The sequence below is a fragment of the Mesoplodon densirostris genome, chromosome 14, assembly GCF_025265405.1.
Source record: "Mesoplodon densirostris isolate mMesDen1 chromosome 14, mMesDen1 primary haplotype, whole genome shotgun sequence".
Lineage (NCBI taxonomy): Eukaryota > Metazoa > Chordata > Mammalia > Artiodactyla > Ziphiidae > Mesoplodon > Mesoplodon densirostris.
Genome location: NC_082674.1, coordinates 30,940,202 through 30,959,464, shown reverse-complemented (window position 1 = coordinate 30,959,464; position 19,263 = coordinate 30,940,202). Strand labels below are relative to the sequence as shown.

The following is a 19,263-nucleotide window of genomic DNA, read 5'->3' as shown; positions in this document are numbered from 1 at the left end:
GCATTTCTAATAATTTCTGTTCATATACTTTATGTTACACATTGTGGAGATTCTGGAGGGGACTACATCTCTAAAGGGGACTAAAGCTGTCTCCCCTCTTTTCAAGTCTTAGTATTAGGCTTTGTTTGGGTGAATCTTCAGTAGTCCTTACTCTAGAACATGGTCTTTGATTTGAAGATGTGGCCTTTCTGGTGTTTTAGCTTGATGCCTGAAGTGTTCATCTATTCATCATGGCTGGGCCAAAATGCCACAGTGTCCCAGTACTGTTTGACTTGTGGTATCTCTGTTCCTCTTACAACCCTGTAGTTGCTATTTTTTGGTAAGCCTTGCACAGTGTGTTCCCCTGCACCTGTGAAGCTCATCACCCTTGGCCAAGGATTTCTGGGCTCTACCTCTGCATAGTTCCTTTTTCTCTGTCCTGCTGCACAGCTTCCAACTGCTTTTAGCAGTCCTGAACTCAGATCTTTGCTTGTGCTTTGGTTCCCCACGCTGTGTTTAAGAAATTGTTCTTAGCAGAGTGTGGCAGTGGATGGGAGGCGTGTGTGTGTGTGTGACCTTTTCTCAAGGATTACTCTCTTCTGCCTGTTGTCCAGTGCTTGAAAACAGGTGCCTCATATATTTTGTTTAGATTTATAGTTTGTGGCAGAGGGCCAGTCTGGTAGCAGTTACTCTAATGACTGGAAGAAGAAGCCTCAAATGTTGTTTCTCTCTCGCCCCCAACTCCCAAGTGTACCTGTGTTTTTAAAAACAAGGCAAAACAGAATTGGGGAATATTTGTACTACTTTGTGATTTGCCTTTTCCCCACTTATTTTATACTGAGTTGAAGACTATCTTTGATATTTTAAATGTGTGTGTGTGGTTTAAAGCTGCATGTCAACATGTAGTTAAGATATTAGGCCGGGACTTCCCTGGTGGTGCAGTGGTTAAGAATCCGCCTGCCAATGCAGGGGACACGGGTTCGAGCCCTGCTCTGGGAAGATCCCTCATGCCGCGGAGCAACTAAGCCCGTGCGCCACAACTACTGAGCCTGCGCTCTAGAGCCCGTGGGCCACAACTACTGAGCCCGTGGGCCACAACTACTGAATCCCGCACACCTAGAGCCCATGCTCCACAACAAGAGAAGCTAACACAATGAGAAGCCCACACACCGCAACGAAGAGTAGCCCCCGCTCACCACAGCTAGAGAAAGCCCGCGCTCATCAGCAAAGACCCAACGCAGCCAAAAATAAATAAATAAATTTATTTTAAAAAAATATATTAGGCCAATTTCCAGTTTTAAGAAGTTTAACATTAGGGACTTCCCTGGTGGTCCAGTGGTTAAGACTCTGCACTCCCAATGCAGGGGGCCTGGGTTCTATCCCTGGTCAGGGAACTAGATCCCGCATGCTACAACTAAAAAAAAAAAAAGATCCCACATGCTGCAATGAAGATCCCACACGCCACAACTGAGACCTGGCGCAGCCAAATAAATAAATAAATAAATATTAAAAAAGACATTTAACATTAATTTTCACTACCATAAATAACACTGATAAACCAACTTATATATCTGTGTTAGCATCTTTGTTTCTTATAATAAATATCTACAAATAGGTTTACCATGGTATAACCTTTTTAAAATATGTGCTGGATTAAACTTTTGAATACTTAGATACTATTTTCATTTTGTTATGGAGTATAAATGTTGAGGTCCAAGTACCAGACATCAAAATATCACTTTGCTTTTTTTTTTTTTTTTTTTTTTTTTGCGGTACGTGGGCCTCTCACCGTTGTGGCCTCTCCCGTTGCGGAGCACAGGCTCAGCGGCCATGGCCTACAGGCCCAGCCGCTCCGCGGCATGTGGGATCCTCCCGGACCGGGGCACGAACCCGCGTCCCCTGCATCAGCAGGCGGACTCTCAACCACTGTGCCACCAGGGAAGCCCTGAATAGCTAATTTTTATAGATAGACTGAGTGCACTGAGTCCAGGCTACTATCCATAAAAATTTGTTACAAGTTTTTATTTGGAATGTGAATAATAAAAGTGAAATACTTTTGTTTCTCTTTATACAAGTTTAGTTTTGGGTTGATGTAATCTAATGTTAGTAACATTGTAATGCAGATTTGTAGCACCTTTTTATTGTCATAGTTTATGATTAAGATTGAAGTTTGCAAATGTACCTAGTCAGTCCTGAAGTGTAAATTTTCCTGTTGGAATATGTGCTGAATGTATGAGTTAAGATAAAGTTTGATTAAATAGCAATAAAAAAAGACAGGTGTCTTTTTCTTTTTTTTTTTTAATAGACTTATTTTTTAGAGCCGTTTTAGATTCACAGCAAAATTGAGCACAAAGTAGAGTCTGGCCGCACGCATGCGCACCCCCCAACCCCTGACCCCCCCACCCCACCCCCGTTCCTCACACACCTGCAGCCTCTCGCCCTGTCAGCATCCCACACCAGAGTGGTACACTTGTCACAATCAGTGAACTTTCATTGACACATTATTATCACCCAAAGTCCGTAGTTTACATTAGGGTTCATTTTGGGGGTTGTATGTTCTATGGGTTTTGACAAATGTATGATGATACAGCTCTGCCATTAGCATCATAGAGAATAGTTTCATGGCCCTAAAAATCCTCTTGTGTTCCACCTAGTCATCTCTCTTTCCCCACTTTTTTACTAAGACGGTGTCTTTTTGTAGGCCTTGTGGTAAATAGGTTAAGTATACTTAGTGTTAAGGTATGGAGAAATATTTGAGGAACAGTTGATTGTCTGTAGGTGTCTTTCAGCTTTGACCCTGAAAGATCCATGTCTGGGAGAACTGACTTGGAACAGTGAATTAGGAAAATCTATTGGAGGACTGAAATCTCTTTTTCCAGCAATCTCTTGGCATTAAAGAGTGGAAATAAAATCACTATTCTCTATATAGAATTTAACTCCAGTTTAAAATCTTAAGTAATGCTAAATTTAAAAAGACTTCCAACTGTAGGTGATCACAGAGTATTAATATTTATAGGTATTCTAAAGAAATTTGCATATAATTCTCTTTTATATGGTGGCCTATATCAGTGTTTGATGAATGAAGTACTTTATCTGTAGTTAGTCCAAATTTAGTAGGGAAATTATGATGGGGGAGTAAATTTAGCTGAATCATGTCATTGTACTCCATGATACCCATGAAACATATTCGCTACACTTCCCTTTAGAGGTTTGTTGACTAGAAATAGTGACAAATATGCTGCCTGTATATCTGCAGTATCTATCTTTATTAGTGCTAATAAAAGAAAACTGGCCACTATAGTCAATTAATTTAGGTGAAATTTTAAGGTAGCAAAGATTTCCTGCCAAATGGTTTGTTTTTGTTTTTATTTTTATTTTTAAGAAACCAACTAATGCTTTCTTTACATTAAGAATAAGACTACTTGTTGGTTTTAACAAAATCAGCAATCTCCAAATTTGGTCATTATGATACATTAGCACTTATTACTTTTGAGTTCTTTTTAATTAAAATTTGTTGCTTGGTAGAACTTCATACTTTTAATTGTAATTTTGTGATAAATATACTACTCTTGAGTTGCTGGAAGTATTTCCCCAAACTAATTATGTGATTGTCAAATTTGCTTATAAAATAGGTAGGGACATGTGTAAAACTCCTGAATAAAATATGTAAATTTCATTCATTCAAGAAATGTTTATTAAGCACCTGCTAGGTGCCACGCGTGTTCTAAGTACTAAGAGAGTGGTCAGTAGGGTGATTGGGATCCTTATTTTTGTGGCACATACTTTCTATGAAGGGGGAGATATAAGGCACACATGTAAACAAATGAAAAAAGTTATTTTAAATACTGAAAAGGGCTGTGGGAAAAACCCCTGTTTTGTTAAAGTGATGGAGAGGGGTCTGTAATTTAGACTGAGTGGTTGAGGAAAGCCACATGGAGGAGATAACATTTGCACTGAGACCTAGATGATGGAGGAGCAAGACACGTAAATTTCTAGGGACAGAGCATTCCAGACAGGGGAGAACACAGGACAAAGATTCTGGGGTGGGAAACAGGTTTGGCCTGTTCAAGGAACAGCAAGAGGGGCAGATTGCAGGGGCCAGATCACACAGAACTGTGGAGGCTATGGTAAGGAATTTAGAAGATTTTTTTTCCCCTCTATTTTCTGGTTATGGTGGGGAACTAATTGAGGGTTTTAAGCAGAGGATTGGCAGTCTAGGAGGGGAGACATGTAATAAATAAGTACTTACATAAATATTCAAATGATGGGTGGATTAAGATTGGGGGAGTGTAGGAGGACTAAATTTGGTTAGGAACCTTGGGGGAAGATATTCCTGAGAAAATGACGTTTAAACTGAGACTTAAGGAATTAATTAGGGGAATAACATGGGAAAGAGTATTCCAGGCAGAGGAATAACATGGGTGAAATAAGAGTCTAGAAAGAGCTTAATAGCATAAGGATCTGAAAAAAGGTTAGCTTGTCTATTTGTAGTTTACACAGGGGAAAATAGCACCAAATGGGACAGGAGAGATTTGGCAGTGAGTACAGGATTTTATGAGGCACATGTCGGATTTTAGTTGTTAATGCTCTGTAGCAGTGATTTTAAGGAGAGTAACTTAATCACATTTACATTTAACCGTATTATTCAGTTGCTACTCTGTGAGGATTGGTTTGGAGGAGGGGGCAAGAAGGGAGAACAGTTCAATACCACCTTAAGTGAGATAAGATGGTGGTGATGAGAATAGGGATGGTATCAGAAGATTTTGAATGAAGACAAATATAAAACCTTCGTTATTGGTTAGATTTAGGGGTAAGGAAAAGGAGGGATGTATCATGGACAGCCCTCAGGTTTGTGCCTGCAAATAGGTAGATGGTGATGTTGTTACACAGCTATACTGGTCAGTTGAAGGTCACTGTAGAGTTTTAGCATTTTAAGGTGTAAATAAAAGCTTTTCTGTAGGATTGATTATTTTAAAATTACTGTCACCTTAATGACAATCACCTGTAATGCTTACAATGTATCAAACATATTTCAAATCATTTAATCCTGATGACAACTTAATGTGGTAGGTGCTATTATTATTCCCATGTTACAGATGAGGAAGCAGGCATAGAGAAGTTAAATGACACGCATCTAGGCAGTTTTGCTTCTTGGTTCATTCTTTTTTTTAATTAATTTATTTTATTATTTTATTTATTTATTGCTTCTGTTGGGTCTTCATTGCTGCACGTGGGCTTTTCTCTGGTTGCGGCGAGCGAGGGCTACTCTTCGTTGCAGTGCGCGGGCTTCTCATTGCGGTGGCTTCTCTTGTTGCAGAGCATGGGCTCTAGGCCCGCGGGCTTCAGTAGTTGTGGCACGTGGGCTCAGTAGTTGTGGCTTGTGGGCTCTAGAGCGCAAGCTTAGTAGTTGTGGCACACAGGCTTAGCTGCTCTGCGGCATGTGGGATCTTCCCGGACCGGGAATCGAACCCGTGTCCCCTGCACTGGCAGGCGGATTCTCAACCACTGCGCCACCAGAGAAGCCCCTCCTGGTTCATTCTTAACCACTAATTAGGCTTGGAAGGTTTTAATCACACAATTTGCATACTGTTTGGTAATATATTAAATTGGAATTTAACTATGTTGTGCTTTTCCTGGAAGGTTTACTTTTTGTGCATTCAAATAGCATACCTGGCTGTATCTGTATAGCATTGAAACAAGCAGTGATAATATCCTTTTTAATTAAATACTGATTGCTTTTACTTTCAAAAATTCTCCTTTGAAACTGACTGCTCTTTATATTACATTATATTACTGTTTGCAACACCTTTTGAAATAGTGTTGATTTTGCTTTGTACAGTTAAATGTGCCTTGTGATGTGAAGGTAAAGGCTCTAATAGTCTTTGCAAATCAAATAAGCTAGATGTTTCTTTCTGTAAAGAAATTAAAAATTCATTAATGTAGGTATATAATCTTCATGCTGAGAATAGTGTTTGTGTGGATAAGGTATTGGTGCACTAATAATGTGCCACTCCTCAGTGGACTGGCTGTCTCCTCAGTGAGGAGGGGCTGTCATTGCATTGAACACAGTAGATACTGTATGTCTCCTTAGATTGGAGACTGGCACTTAGTAGACAACCTCAAGGGGAGAGTCTTAAAAATCTTGATGTGGGAGAGGATAAAGTCCCCAGGAGTGTTGCTAGTGGAATCAAGCAATTGATAGAGAAGAAAGGCAGACAAGGTACATAGTCTGTGAAACTAGCTATTAAGTGGGTTTAAAAACAAACAAACAAACAAAAAAACAGAAACCTAAACTTTAAAAAACTCTCACCTGTTACATATTCTATAGTTATTTCTTCATCACTATTCAGTAAAGTTCTTCTGCAAAGGTTAACTTCTTTTGGTGTGCTGGGTGAACAAAAGAGTTTATATAGCTGTTTTTCAGGAGCTATATAATTTTGAAGGGGTGTCTGTGGTGTTTGGTGAAAAAGGGCCCTAGAGACAGATGAATCTCTGCACCTCGTTGACTATTCTTATGTCTTCCACTAAAACATTAATCCTGTGCTTTGTTTTAATAAGGAATGCTATACTTTTAGGTAACTCTTATTAAATTAGGGAACCATTAGCTTTATCATGTGTCATTTTTGGAAATTTCTTAGGACCTTAACCCTTGAAGTTTCAGAATGAAAAATAATGTTTACAATTTATATGTATATTTTAATCTTTGTAACTTGGAGTAATTTCCAGGTGATGCCTATAGGGAAATTGGAATCTGAATTATTAGATGAAATTGATTTTCCACTCACTACATCTGGTTTCTGTGTGCATACAGTAGCAAAAGTTGTTTATAGAATAATACGGTGTTCAAAAACAGCTGCTGCTCACATTTAGCTGTTAAGACCTGATTGAGATAGAGGCCTTACTTAGTATTCCTGCTTATCTCTATATATAGTAGGAAACTGACTGGTATTCTTGGTCCTATTATAGAGGAAGTGAGAAATCCAGTGTGTGTTTGAGCATCCCTTTTTGTAACTATTTCCAAATGACCTATAATGGAGGAGAAGTTATTTGAAATTTTGCTTTAGTTGTGATCCTTTAGGAAAAGTTTAGAATGCAGGAATTAAGGTAACCTGTTTCTCTCTTTTTTAACTCTAGGTGAGAATTATGAAGATGATGACCTAGTAAACTCTGATGAGGTTATGAAGAAACCATGTCCAGTACAGATTGTTCTTGCACATGAAGATGACCATAATTTTGAGCTTGATGAAGAAGCTTTGGAGCAGATATTGCTACAGGAGCACATACGAGATCTTAACATAGTAGTGGTATCCGTGGCAGGAGCTTTTCGTAAAGGGAAATCATTTCTACTGGACTTCATGCTTAGATATATGTATAACAAGGTGAATAGTGTCTTTTAAATTGAACTGAGTTAAAAACAAAAATTACCAACCAATATTGTTTAAAAATAATAGACAAAAAACAGTAAGAGCTGTATCTTTAATTTTACGAAAATACAGTTCTTGATAAGACTTCTCAGTTAAGACAGTAATGTAAGTTTGTTTGAGCTCTTGATTCTTCTTCAGCTCCATAATTCCTTTTTGCATGTAGTACATATTGAGGCATATGATTGAGCACCTGTGTTCCAAGCATTGTAGCTCTAACCTAAGATGTCTGAGTATACTCTAAAGTCTCTGAAGCACTGTTCAGTCTCTTGCTTTTTGTTATTTCCTCACACCTTCCCCTTCTCAATCGCCTTTACAACAGTGGGTGAAGTATGCTGATAGAGACTTCTGTAAAGGTATACTTATGCTCCTCAAATAAGTCTCCTTCAGAGACTTACTTTTTGAGATAAGGTTCAGTTCCTTAAAGTGACTTCCATGGTCTTCCATGATCTCTGAGTCTCATCCCTTGTCTGTGTATGTCAGGTATACTATAGTTTTTGCAGTTCCTCGAGTATGTCGTGTTATCTGTCAAATGTTGCTGTACTGTTGGCTAATCTTTTTTCGTAGGAAGCCTTCCTTGGTTTCTAAGACTGTGTTATGACCATATGGCACAGGTCCTATGTTTCATTGATACTACTTTAGTTACTTATTTTTCCTGGCTAGTTTACTGTCAGGAGTGGGCCTTATCTTGATTACCATATCTCCCATGCCTGGCACGATAATTGGCCCATAGTAAGAACTTATTTTCTATTTTGACTGATGAATCACCCTTTCTCTACACATTTTCACTTTTTGATGGTACCAGACAATTATTTCCCTCCCCCTCCCTGACTTTGACTTTCTCCCCTGAACAAAAGCAAAAAAAAAAAAAAATTTTTTTTTCCGCTGGAGGCAGAGTAGTTTTCTAACAGTTGAAAGTTGGGCTGAGGGAATGAGAGTTTGATAGGAACCAAGAAGGAGGAATTGGAAATTTGTAGTGGAGCACTTAGGGGGAAGGGCTTTATAGGAGGAGGCTTTAGACATTCAGAAGGCCACATGAAGGTGCTAGAAATAACACTTTGACAGAATTATATAATTGTCTAAATGTCTGTCAGGGTGTTCACCTTTACAAGTTCTGTGTAAATCTGTAACTGGATATGCATCCTACTTGAGATAAGTAATAAGGCAAACATTCCTAGTTGATTTTCAGGAAGCTTTTCAATATTCTTTCCATAGGGATCTCTTCAGGCATGTTCAAGCATGCCTGAGTATCAAGAATGTAGTTCATGATAAAGAACACTATTTTACACAAGTTGGAAATTGAGAAAGATATAGTATTTTAAGGTTTTTCCACTTAGACTTGATTATTTTCCAGAATTTTACATCTGAAATAGAGAAATGTATAAATAGTGACTTATTCTTTAAAAAAATAAAGTCTGTACGTTTAAAGATGATAAAGAATTTCTGTATTTTGAGGCTCTAACTCCTTAAGTTAGCTTGTGTATATTGTTTCTATCTGTGTCTGAGCTGTTCACTGCAAATGTATTCGATTCCAAGTAGGTCACAGACAGAATGTTAGAAGGGGAAGGAAGCTTAGATCACTTGTCTAGCAAGTTTCACCTTAGGTGCCATTTCTTTTTCTTTTTTTTTTTTTTTTTTTGCTGTACGCGGGCCTCTCACTGTTGTGGCCTCTCCCGTTGCCGAGCACAGGCTCCGGACGCGCAGGCTCAGCGGCCATGGCTCACGGTCCCAGCTGCTCCGCAGCATGTGGGATCTTCCCGGACCGGGGCACGAGCCCGTGTCCCCTGCATCGGCAGGCGGACTCTCAACCACTGTGCCACCAGGGAAGCCCAGGTGCCATTTCTTATTTGATCTCTTATCAATTAGTAGTGGCTGTTCAGAGGGGGAGTAGCAGCCCACACGTGTCATATATTTGTAATCTCTGAACTAATAGAATTTCCTCCTTTGTGGGTAAGATACTGAAGCCACAGAATGTTAAGGAGGACCTGAGGCTACACACCTAGTTAGTGGTTTCTAAGCTAAATGTCTTTATTAGTTTTCATTCATAAGGTTTCCATATAGGATTCCTGATGTAGATAATCTTATTCTGTCAATTGAAAATCACATTAAACAGTGTTTGATTTGGAGGAATAACAGGCTTCTACTTATACTGACTTAGTGGTGGGTCATGCTTTTCCTAGGAGATGAAAGTAAAGGAGAAAAACCAGTGGGATAGTTTTGGAATATATCATTAACCTATATGCCTGCAAAGATGGGTTGGTAGTTGAAGAAGGTAGGAGATGAACAGTGGCTTTATACAGTCGTCCCTAGGTATCCCAGAGTGGGGGCAGGATTGGGGTGGGTATTGATTCCAAGACCTCCAGTGGATGCCAAAATCCCTGGATGTCCAGGTTCCTTATATAAAATGGCATAGTACAGTCAGCCCACTGTATCTGTGGGTTTCACATCAGGAGGACCTACTGTACTGATTTCGTATGTCTTCGGTATTGACCTGAGTCAATTTATGTAAAGCAGTTCACTAAAGGAGCCAAATGTAAATATTTTACTTCATGATTTAGAAATAGATATGTGTTTTAATTTTGATTAGTTAGTAAAGGAATCATAACAGCTGAATGTGAGCTCTTTTCTGTTGGATAAAAACAAAAACTTCAGTAGCTAAGTTCTTAAAACCAAGAATATTCTGAGGTTGTTACCAAACATTTCCAAATTACAGGGGAAATTCTGATTTTTAGGTCTCATTTTCTTGCAAAGTAAATAGCTTCCTACACAGTTTTTTTTTTAAGCTGCTACTTGTATTATGAAAATAGGTTGTTTTTGCTTGAAATATAGAAGGAAAGAAATCAGTCTTTTGTAAACTTGAGAAGTGAATTACAAGTTTTTCTAGAATAAAATTCCTTCATGTCATGTTGGAATTAATCGGTTATTTATTTTTTAAATAAATTTATTTATTTTATTTATTTATTTTTGGCTGCGTTGGGTCTTCATTGCTGCGTGTGGGCTTTCTCTAGTTGTGGCGAGTGGGGGCTACTTTTTGTTGTGGTGCGTGGGCTTCTCATTGCAGTGGCTCCTCTTGTGGAGCATGGGCTCTAGGCACGTGGGCTTCAGTACTTGTGGCACATGGGCTCAGTAGTTGTGGCTCACGGGCTCTAGAGCACAGGCTCAGTAGTTGTGGCGCATGGGCTTAGTTGCTCTGTGGCATGTGGGATCTTCCCAGACCAGGGCTCGAACCCGTGTCCCCTGCATTGGCAGGTGGATTCTTAACCACTGTGCCACCAGGAAGCCCAAGACTGAATAATATTCTATTGTATACATATATCACATTTTATTTATCCATTCATCGTTAGTGGGCATTTGGGTTGTTTCCACCTTTTGGCTTATGAATACTATAATTCTATGAATATGTTAATGTAACATATATTCACTAATTATATATAATACATTAATATATAATAATGAATGATAATGGTATGAGGTAAGGGTTCAGCTTCATTTTTTTTTGTATGTGCCTATCCAGTTGTCCCAGCACCATTTGTTGGAAAGGCTATTCTTTCCCCATTGAATGGTCTTGGCACCCTTGTTGACAGCTAGTTGGCCATAGATATGTGGCTTTATTTCTGAACTCTCAGTTCTGTTGCATTCATTGGTCTGTATGTCTGTTCTCATGCCAGTACTAGACTGTCTTGATTACCTTTGCTTTGTAGTAAGTTTTCAAAACAGGAAATGAGTTCTCTTATTTTGTTCTTTTTTCAAGATTGTCTGTTCTAGGTCCCTTACAATTCCATATGATTTTTGGACTTAGTCTGTCAGTTTCTATGGGAGGTTAGCTGGGATTCTGTTGGTGATTGGATTGAATCTAAAAGGTCAGTTTGGGTAGTGTTGCCATCTTAATATTAAGCATTTCAATCTTTGAACATGGGATGTTTTTCCATTTATGTGGATCTTCTTTAATTTCTTCCAAAAATGTTTTGTAGTTTGCAGAGTATGTTTTACACTTCTTTTGTTAAATTTATTCATTTTTTGTTGATGTTATAAACAGAATTGTTTTCTTAATTTCATTTTCAGATTGTTTGTTGCAAGTTTACAGAAATACAGTTGATTGTTTTGTATTGATCTTGTATCCTGCAACCTTGTTCAACTCATTTATTCATTCCAGTAGTGTTTTTTTAATCATTTTAAGTGAACAATTTTTATTTATTTATTTAAATTTATTTATTTATTTATTTATGGCTGCGTTTTGTCTTCATTGCTGTGCATGGGCTTTCTCTAGTTGCCTCGAGCAGGGGCTACTCTTTGTTGTGGTGCGCGGGTTTCTCATTGTGGTGGCTTCTCTTGTTGCAGAGCATGGGCTCTAGGCACGCGGGCTTAGTTGCTCCGCGGCATGTGGGATCGTCCCCGACCAGGGCTCAAACCTGTGTCCGTGCATTGGCAGGCAGATTCTTAACCACTGCACCCCAAGGAAGTTTTTGTTCCAATAGTTTTTTAGTGGACTTTTTAATGTTTTCTATATATAAGATCATGTCACCTGTAAATACAGTTTTCCTTTTTCCTTTCCAATCTGAGTACCTCTTATCTCTCTCTTTCTTAGCTAATTGTCCTGGCTAGAGTCTCCAGTACAATGTTGAGTACAAAGTGATAAGAGCAAATATCCTTATCTCTTTCCTAATCTTTAGGGAGAAGCATCTAGGTTTTCACACTATGTATGTTGTTAGCTGTAGAATATTTTTGTATATGTTTTTCAATCAAGTTCAGGAAGTTCTGTTTCTAGCATGCTGAGAGGGTTTTTGTTTTCTTAATCTTGAATGGATGTTGGATCTTGTCAAATGCTTTTTCTGCATCTATTGATGTGATCATATGATTTTTCTTGAGCCTGTTGATGTGATGGATCACATTATTAATTTTTTGAATGTTGAGTTAACCTTGTGTCCCTGGAATAGTTAGTTGTGGTGTATAATTCTTTTTATACAATGTTGGATTCAATTTGCTAATATTTTGTTGAGTATTTTTATATCTATGTTCATGAGATATATTGATCTTTAGTTTTCCTTTCTTGTTATGTCTCTATTTGGTTTTGGTATTGAGATAACACTGACCTCATAGAATGAGTTAGGAAGTGTGCCTTCTACTTCTATTTCCTGCAAGAGCTTAGAGAGAACTGGTATCATTTCTTCCTTAAATGTTTGGTAGAACTTACAAGTGAAACTGTCTGAATTTGGTTCATTCTTTTTTGAAGGTTATTAATTATTGATTAAATTTCTTTAGTAGATACAGGTCTATTCAGATCTATTTTTTTCTCGTGTGGGTTTGGTAGGTTGTGTCTTTCAAATAATTGGTCCATTTCAACTAAGTTATCAAAATTTTGGGCATAGAGTTGTTCTTAATATTCTTTTACTATCTTTCTAATGTCCATGAAATTAGTAGTTTTGATTTCTGATATTTCCTCTTTGATTTCTGATATTATTATTTGTCTTTCCTCTGTCAAATCAATTTTATTGATCTTTTCGAAGGACCAGCTTTGGTTCCATTAATTTTTTTTCCCTGTTGTGTTGTTATGCTGTTTTCTTGTGTTCAGCTTTATTGGTGTCTGCTGTATTTTTATTCTGCTTCTTTAGGTTATATTACTCTTCTAGTTTCCTAAGGTGGAAGTTTAAATGATTGATTTTAGATCTTTTTTCCTAATATATGCACCCAATGCTATAAATTCTCCTCTAACTATTGCTTTCACTGCATTTTACATATTTTCATGGGTTGTATTTTCATTTTCATTTAGTTCAAAATATTTTTAAATTTCTGTTGAGATTTTTTTGACCCGTGTGTTATTTAGAAGTGTGTTGTGTAAACTTCAAGTATTATGGGGTTTTCCAGCTATGTTTCTATTACTGGTTTCTAGTTTAATTCAGTTGTGGTCTGAGAGCATACTTTGTATGATCTGTTCTTTAAAATTTATTTTAAGGTGTGTTTTAAGGCCCAGTATATGTCCTATTTTGGGGAATGTTCTGTATGAGTTTGAGAGGAATGTGTATTCTGTTGTTGTTGGATGAAGGAGTCTATTGGGTTGGCCAAAAAGTTCCTTCGGTTTTTAAGTAAAAATAAAAGACATATTTTTCATTTTCACCAAGAACTTTATTGAACAGCGTATTCCCCGTTTTGTTCCACTACCTTCTGCCATTTTTCAGGCAACCTCACAGTTCCATCCACCCAAAACTTTTTATCTTTTTGAGCAAAGAACTGTTCCAGGTGCCTTTTACAGTCTTCCAGGGAATTGAAATTTTTTCCATTAAGAGAATTTTGTAAAGACCAAAATAAATGGAAATCCAAAGGTGCAATGTCTGGTGAATACGGCGGATGAATCAGAACCTCCCAGCCAAGCTGTAACAGTTTTTGCCTGGTCATCAAAGAAACATGCGGTCTTGCGTTATCCTGATGGAAAAGTATGTATTTTCTGTTGACTAATTCTGCTTTTCGTCGAGTGCTGCTTTCATTTGGTCAGTACTTTTTGGAATTTTCGTTTGGTTTTCCGGAAGGAGCTCATAATAGAGGACTTCCTTCCAATCCCACCATATACACAACATCACCTTCTTTGGATGAAGAATGGTGTTTGGTGTGGTTGGTGGTGGTTCATTTCACTTGCCCCACAATCTCTTCTGTTCCACATTATTGTACAGTATCCACTTTTCATCACCTGTCACAATTTGTTTTAAAAACGGAACATTTTCCTTATGTTTAAGTAGAGAATCACGTCAGAAATATGGTCAAGAAGGTTTTTTTTGCTTAAATTATGTGGAACCTAAACATCAAAGAGATGAACATAACTAAGGTGGTGCAAATGATTTTCATTGCTTGATTTGGATATTTTGAGTATGTCGGCTATCTCCCGTGTGGTATAACGTTGATGGTTCTCAATTAATGTCTCAATTTGATCACTGTCAACTTCAGCTGGTCTACCCGAACATGGAGCTTGTCCAGAGAGAAATCTCCAGCACGAAACTTCGCAAACCACTTTTGACACGTCAGCTCAGTCACAGAACCTTCTCCATACACTGCACAAATCTTTTTGCGTTTCAGTTGCATTTTTACGTTTCTTGAAATAACAAAGCATAATATGCCAAAAATGTGGCTTTTTTTCTTCCATCTTCAGTATTAAAATGGCTACACAAAAATTCACCAACTTTGATAAGTTTTTTTTTAAAGGCATGCTGGTATGACAGCTGTCACAATACAGTCTAACAAAATTGTTTCGAATGAAGTTAAAGACAACTAAGCACTACTAGAGCCATCTTATGGAAAAAACCAAATGAACCTTTTGGCCAACCCAATATAATGTCGATTAGATCCACTTGATTGTTGGTGCTGTTCAGTTCAACTATATCCTTACTGATATTCTGTCTTCTGGGTCTGTCAATTACTGATTGAGGTGTGTTGAAGTCTCCAAGTATAATAGTGGATTTGTCTTGTTTCTTGCAGTTCAGTTCTTGCCTCACGTATTTTGATGCTTTGTTGTTAAGTGCATACACATTAAAGATAACTGTTAAGTTTTTCTGGACCCCTTTATTATTATGTAATACCACTCTTTATCCTGATAATTTCCTTGTCCTTAAGTCAGCTCGGTTGGAAATTAGTATAGCTACTCCAGCTATTGTTTGAATAGTGTCAGTATGGTATATCTTCCTCCATTCCTTTTCTTTATGTTTAAACTGGTTTTTTTTGTGGACAACAAATATTTGGGTCTTTTTTTTTTAATCCACAGTGACAGTTTCTGTCATTTAATTGGTTTATTTCAATCATGCACATCTAAAGTGATTTTTGATAGGATTGGATTGTTATTTCTTACGTTTGTAATTTTCTATTTGTTGTACTTGTTTGTTCTTTTTTATTTTTTTCTGTCTTCTCTAGCTTTAATTGACTATTTTATATGATTCCACATTCTGTTCTTTCTTAGTATATCTATTATACTTCTTTAAACATTAAAAAAAAAAACTGGTTTCCTGGAGTTTGCAATATACATTTACAACTAGTCTAAGTCTGCTTTAGAATATTACTGTACTGCTTCATGGGTAGAGCAGGTACATTATGACAGAGTATTCCCAATGCCTCCCTCCTATGTCTTATGATGTTGTTAATATCCTCTGTGTTATGTACCATAATCACCCAATACCTTGTTGCTATTAGCACTTCATACACATAGTTGTCTATTAGATGAATTAAGAGAAAGAAGAATAAAAGATTTACTTTCTTGTCTTTCTTTGACATTCTTTTATATATATGTCTGAGTTTCTGACCTATATTATTTTCTTTCCCTTGGAAGAACTTTTAACATTTCTTTCAAGGCAGGTGTACTGGTGACAGTCTCCCTCAGTTTTTGTCTAAGGAAGACTATTTCTCCTTCACTTTTGTAGGATAACTTTGCTGGATACAGAATTCTAGGTTGGTGGCTTTTTTCTTTCAGCACTTGAAATATTTCACTCTATTCTCTTCCTGTTTGTGTGTGAGAAGTCCAAAGTGATTCTTATCCTTCCTTGTTCCTCTACAGGTAAAGTGTTTTTTGTCTCTGTTTTCTTTCAGGATTTCCTTTTTGTCTTTGTTATTTTGCAGTTAGACTGTGATATGCCTGGTATAGTTCTTTTGGTATTTATCCTATTTGGTGTTCTCTGACTTTATTGGATCTGTTTTTTAGTATCTGTCATTAATTTTAGAAAATTCTCAGCCATTATTACTTCTGATGTTTCTTTTACGCTTTTCTCCCTTCTCCTTCTGGTATTTCCATCACACCTATATTACACCTTTTGCAATTGTCCCACAGTCCTTGAGTGGTCTGTTCTGATATTCTTATCCTTTTTTGTCTACTCATTTCAATTTGGGAAGTTTCTATTGATATATATTCATGTTCACTGATTCTTTCCTTGGCTGTGTCCAGTCTGTGGATAAGTATATTAAAGGCATTCTTTATTTCTATTACAGTGTTTTTTATATCTAGCATTTTCTTTTAATTCTTTGAGTTTCCATCTCTCTGCTTACATTACTTGTTTTTGCACATTTTCTACTTTTCTCATTAAAGCCCTTAAGATATTAATCCTAGTTATTTTAAATTTACTACCTCATATTTCAAAATCTGCATCATATCTAAGTTTGGTTCTGATGGTTGCTTTGTCTCATCAGTCTGTTTTTCCTTACCTTTTGGCATGGCTTGTAATTTTTTTGTTGAAAGTCAGGCATGAAATATCAAAATAGGAACTGACAGTTAAGTTTTTAGTGTGAGGTGTTATGTTAATCTAGCTCTAGCTCAGAGATGTGTTTAATGTTTCCTGCTGCTTTAGGTCCCAGAGACTTCAGTTTTCTCCCCCTCCCCCATTATCCATGGGTTTCTCTAAGAACTCCTTAAATAGAATGTGTCTTGCAGCTCTCTCAGTTGTAATCCACTGTCATCGTAGTGGAGCCTGGTTGATGTGGTGGTAAGGTGTGGGAGAGGAAAGCTATATCATTTTATGATTAAGTCTCAGTTTTGTAAGTGGGCCTGAGTCCCTGGGCTGTGACCTTCAGCAGTGTTTCTTAGCCTTAACAATTTTTTTTCTCCCCTTACTTGAGACAGGAAGGATAGAGGGGGCTGGAGTTGATGAATTGCCCTTTCCAGGCTTAGATAAAGCTCTGATAAGGTAGTTTGTCTTGGAGGGCAGGCCTTTGTTAATGGGGACTGCTATCAGTGCTTACTTTCCTGAATTTATTTGAAAATGGTTGCAGGGAATTCCCTGGCAGTCCAGTGGTTAGGACTCAGTGCTTTCACCACTGTGGCCCAGGTTCAATCCCTGGTCAGGGAACTAAGATCCTGCAAGCTGTGCGCCATGGCAAAAAAAAACAAAAAAAACCTCAGGGAGCTCCTTGAGGTAAAACCCAAGAAAGTGGGGGCCTATGAAGCCTGAACCTCCACGAGAGGTCTTAGGTCTCAGGCTAGTCTACTCTTAGCTTCCAGCAGTTTGTCCAAATTACCATTTAAGTGTTTCTTCCAGTTGCTCCAGCAGCTTCTGCTCCTTGGTAACTGACCTCAGCTTGTGATTCTTTGTATTTGCCTGTCTCTCAGATATTGGTGCGCAGTTTGCCCTGTGACCTCAATTCTCTGATCTAAGAAAGAAAGTTTGTTGATTTTCGTATTGAGCTTTTTTCTTGTTGTGAGGCTGGTGTGCTTTTCACATTAGCTTTATATATGGGAGCACTGAGGCTGGAAGTCCAGTGGAAGACTGTGAAGTCAAATCTCCATGCCAAACCTTAATTTAATAACTAGAGGTGTTTCGCCTTTCTGTTCTAGTAGCACTCAAGTACACTTAAAAAAAAAACTGGTTAAAAAATGCATAACAGAAGTTACCATTTTAATCATTTTTAAGTGTACAGTTTAGTGGCATTAAGTATATTCATATTATTGTACAGTCATCATCACCACTGCATCTCCAGAGCTTTTTCCTTCCCAAACTGAAACTCTGTACACATTAAACTCCTCATTCCTCCCCTTCCTCCAGCCCCTGATAACCACTTTTCTACTTTCTGTATGAGTTTGACTACTCTAGTTACCTCATATAAGCAGAATCATACAATTTTGTTATTTTGTATCTGGCTTATTTTACTTAGCATAATGTCTTCCAGGTCAAGGTCACCTTTTAACCAGAACCTTAAAAAAAAGGTTATTTACACTACTTTGGTGTGTACCTAAGTTGATATAGTTGTCCTTGTTTGAGCTAGTGCCTTGGGTCAGTCATAATGTCATCTGTTTGTCCAGCCCCAAAAGGGAGGAGTTGGACATGAGGGTGGTTAAGATGTTAGACAGTTTTAAAACTGTTTTAAGAGTCTAGTGTTGCTTAATTTGTTCCAGGACTTGTAGAGTATTCTTACCTATTCAAATGAAAACTGTAAATTATGTTTGGTGGTCAGAATGTGTATATTAACTCATTCTATCCACTGATTTGTGTGTTTAATGTTAATAACCTATCTCCAGAATTATGTACTAGTTTTATACAGATTAAGATTTTCATCTGTTATGGTTTTTTTTTTTTTTTTTTTTGCGGTACGCAGGCGTCTCACTGTTGTGGCCTCTCCCGTCGCGGAGCACAGGCTCCGGACGCGCAGGCTCAGCAGCCATGGCTCACGGGCCCAGCCTCTCCGCAGCATGTGGGATCCTCCTGGACCAGGGCACTAATCCGTTTTCCTCTGCATTGGCAGGTGGACTCTCAACCACTGCGCCACCAGGGAAGCCCTGTTATGTTTTTTTAATTTATTTATTTTATTTTTGGCTCTGTTGGGTCTTTGTTGCTGTGTGCGGGCTTTCTCTAGTTGTGTCGAGTGGGGGCTACTCTTCGTTGCGGTGTGCGGACTCCTCATTGCGGTGGCTTCTCTTGTTGTGGAGCACGGGCTCTAGGCACGCAGCCTTCAGTAGTTGTGGCTCATGGGCTCTAGAGCGCAGACTCAGTAGTTGTGGCACACGGGCTTAGTTGCTCCGCGGCATGTGGGATCTTCCCAGACCAGGACTCGAACCTGTGTCCCCTGCATTGGCAGGCGGATTCTTAACCATTGCGCCACCAGGAAAGTTCCATCTGTTATGTTTTTATGGGGAATGCTTCATAACTAGGAAGGATCTGGTCTTTTATTGTATAGTTACTTGGGTCTGTAATTTCATCCTTTTTGTCCCTTTTCCTCCTCGCTGTGATGAGTTACTATGGCTTTTGAATGGGCCTTTATTCTTCTGGCCTGCCCATTGTTGGAGTCAGTAAGATTGGGAACAGGGTATATGGTCTGATACATGTAGACCTTGGTTGGACCACCAAGTCTGTGTTTCAAGTTTACCAGCTATTGTTTCACTTTGTTGCTAGAGAATGTTATCTTTCCT

General features: G+C 38.1%; 1 protein-coding gene across 3 annotated transcripts in view; it reads left to right on the top strand.

Annotated features, from left to right (window-relative positions):
- Window positions 1–19,263, top strand: part of ATL2 (atlastin GTPase 2) — a 58,699-nt gene that overhangs the window by 17,442 nt on the left and 21,994 nt on the right. For 2 of the 3 annotated variants that reach the window (XM_060117163.1, XM_060117165.1), the window contains exon 2: window positions 7,114–7,358. The exons of the other annotated variant lie outside the window; for it this stretch is intronic. In XM_060117163.1, coding sequence (XP_059973146.1) covers window positions 7,114–7,358 — 245 coding nt within the window. The remainder of the gene's footprint in view (window positions 1–7,113; window positions 7,359–19,263) is intronic. 3 annotated transcript variants of the gene reach the window in all.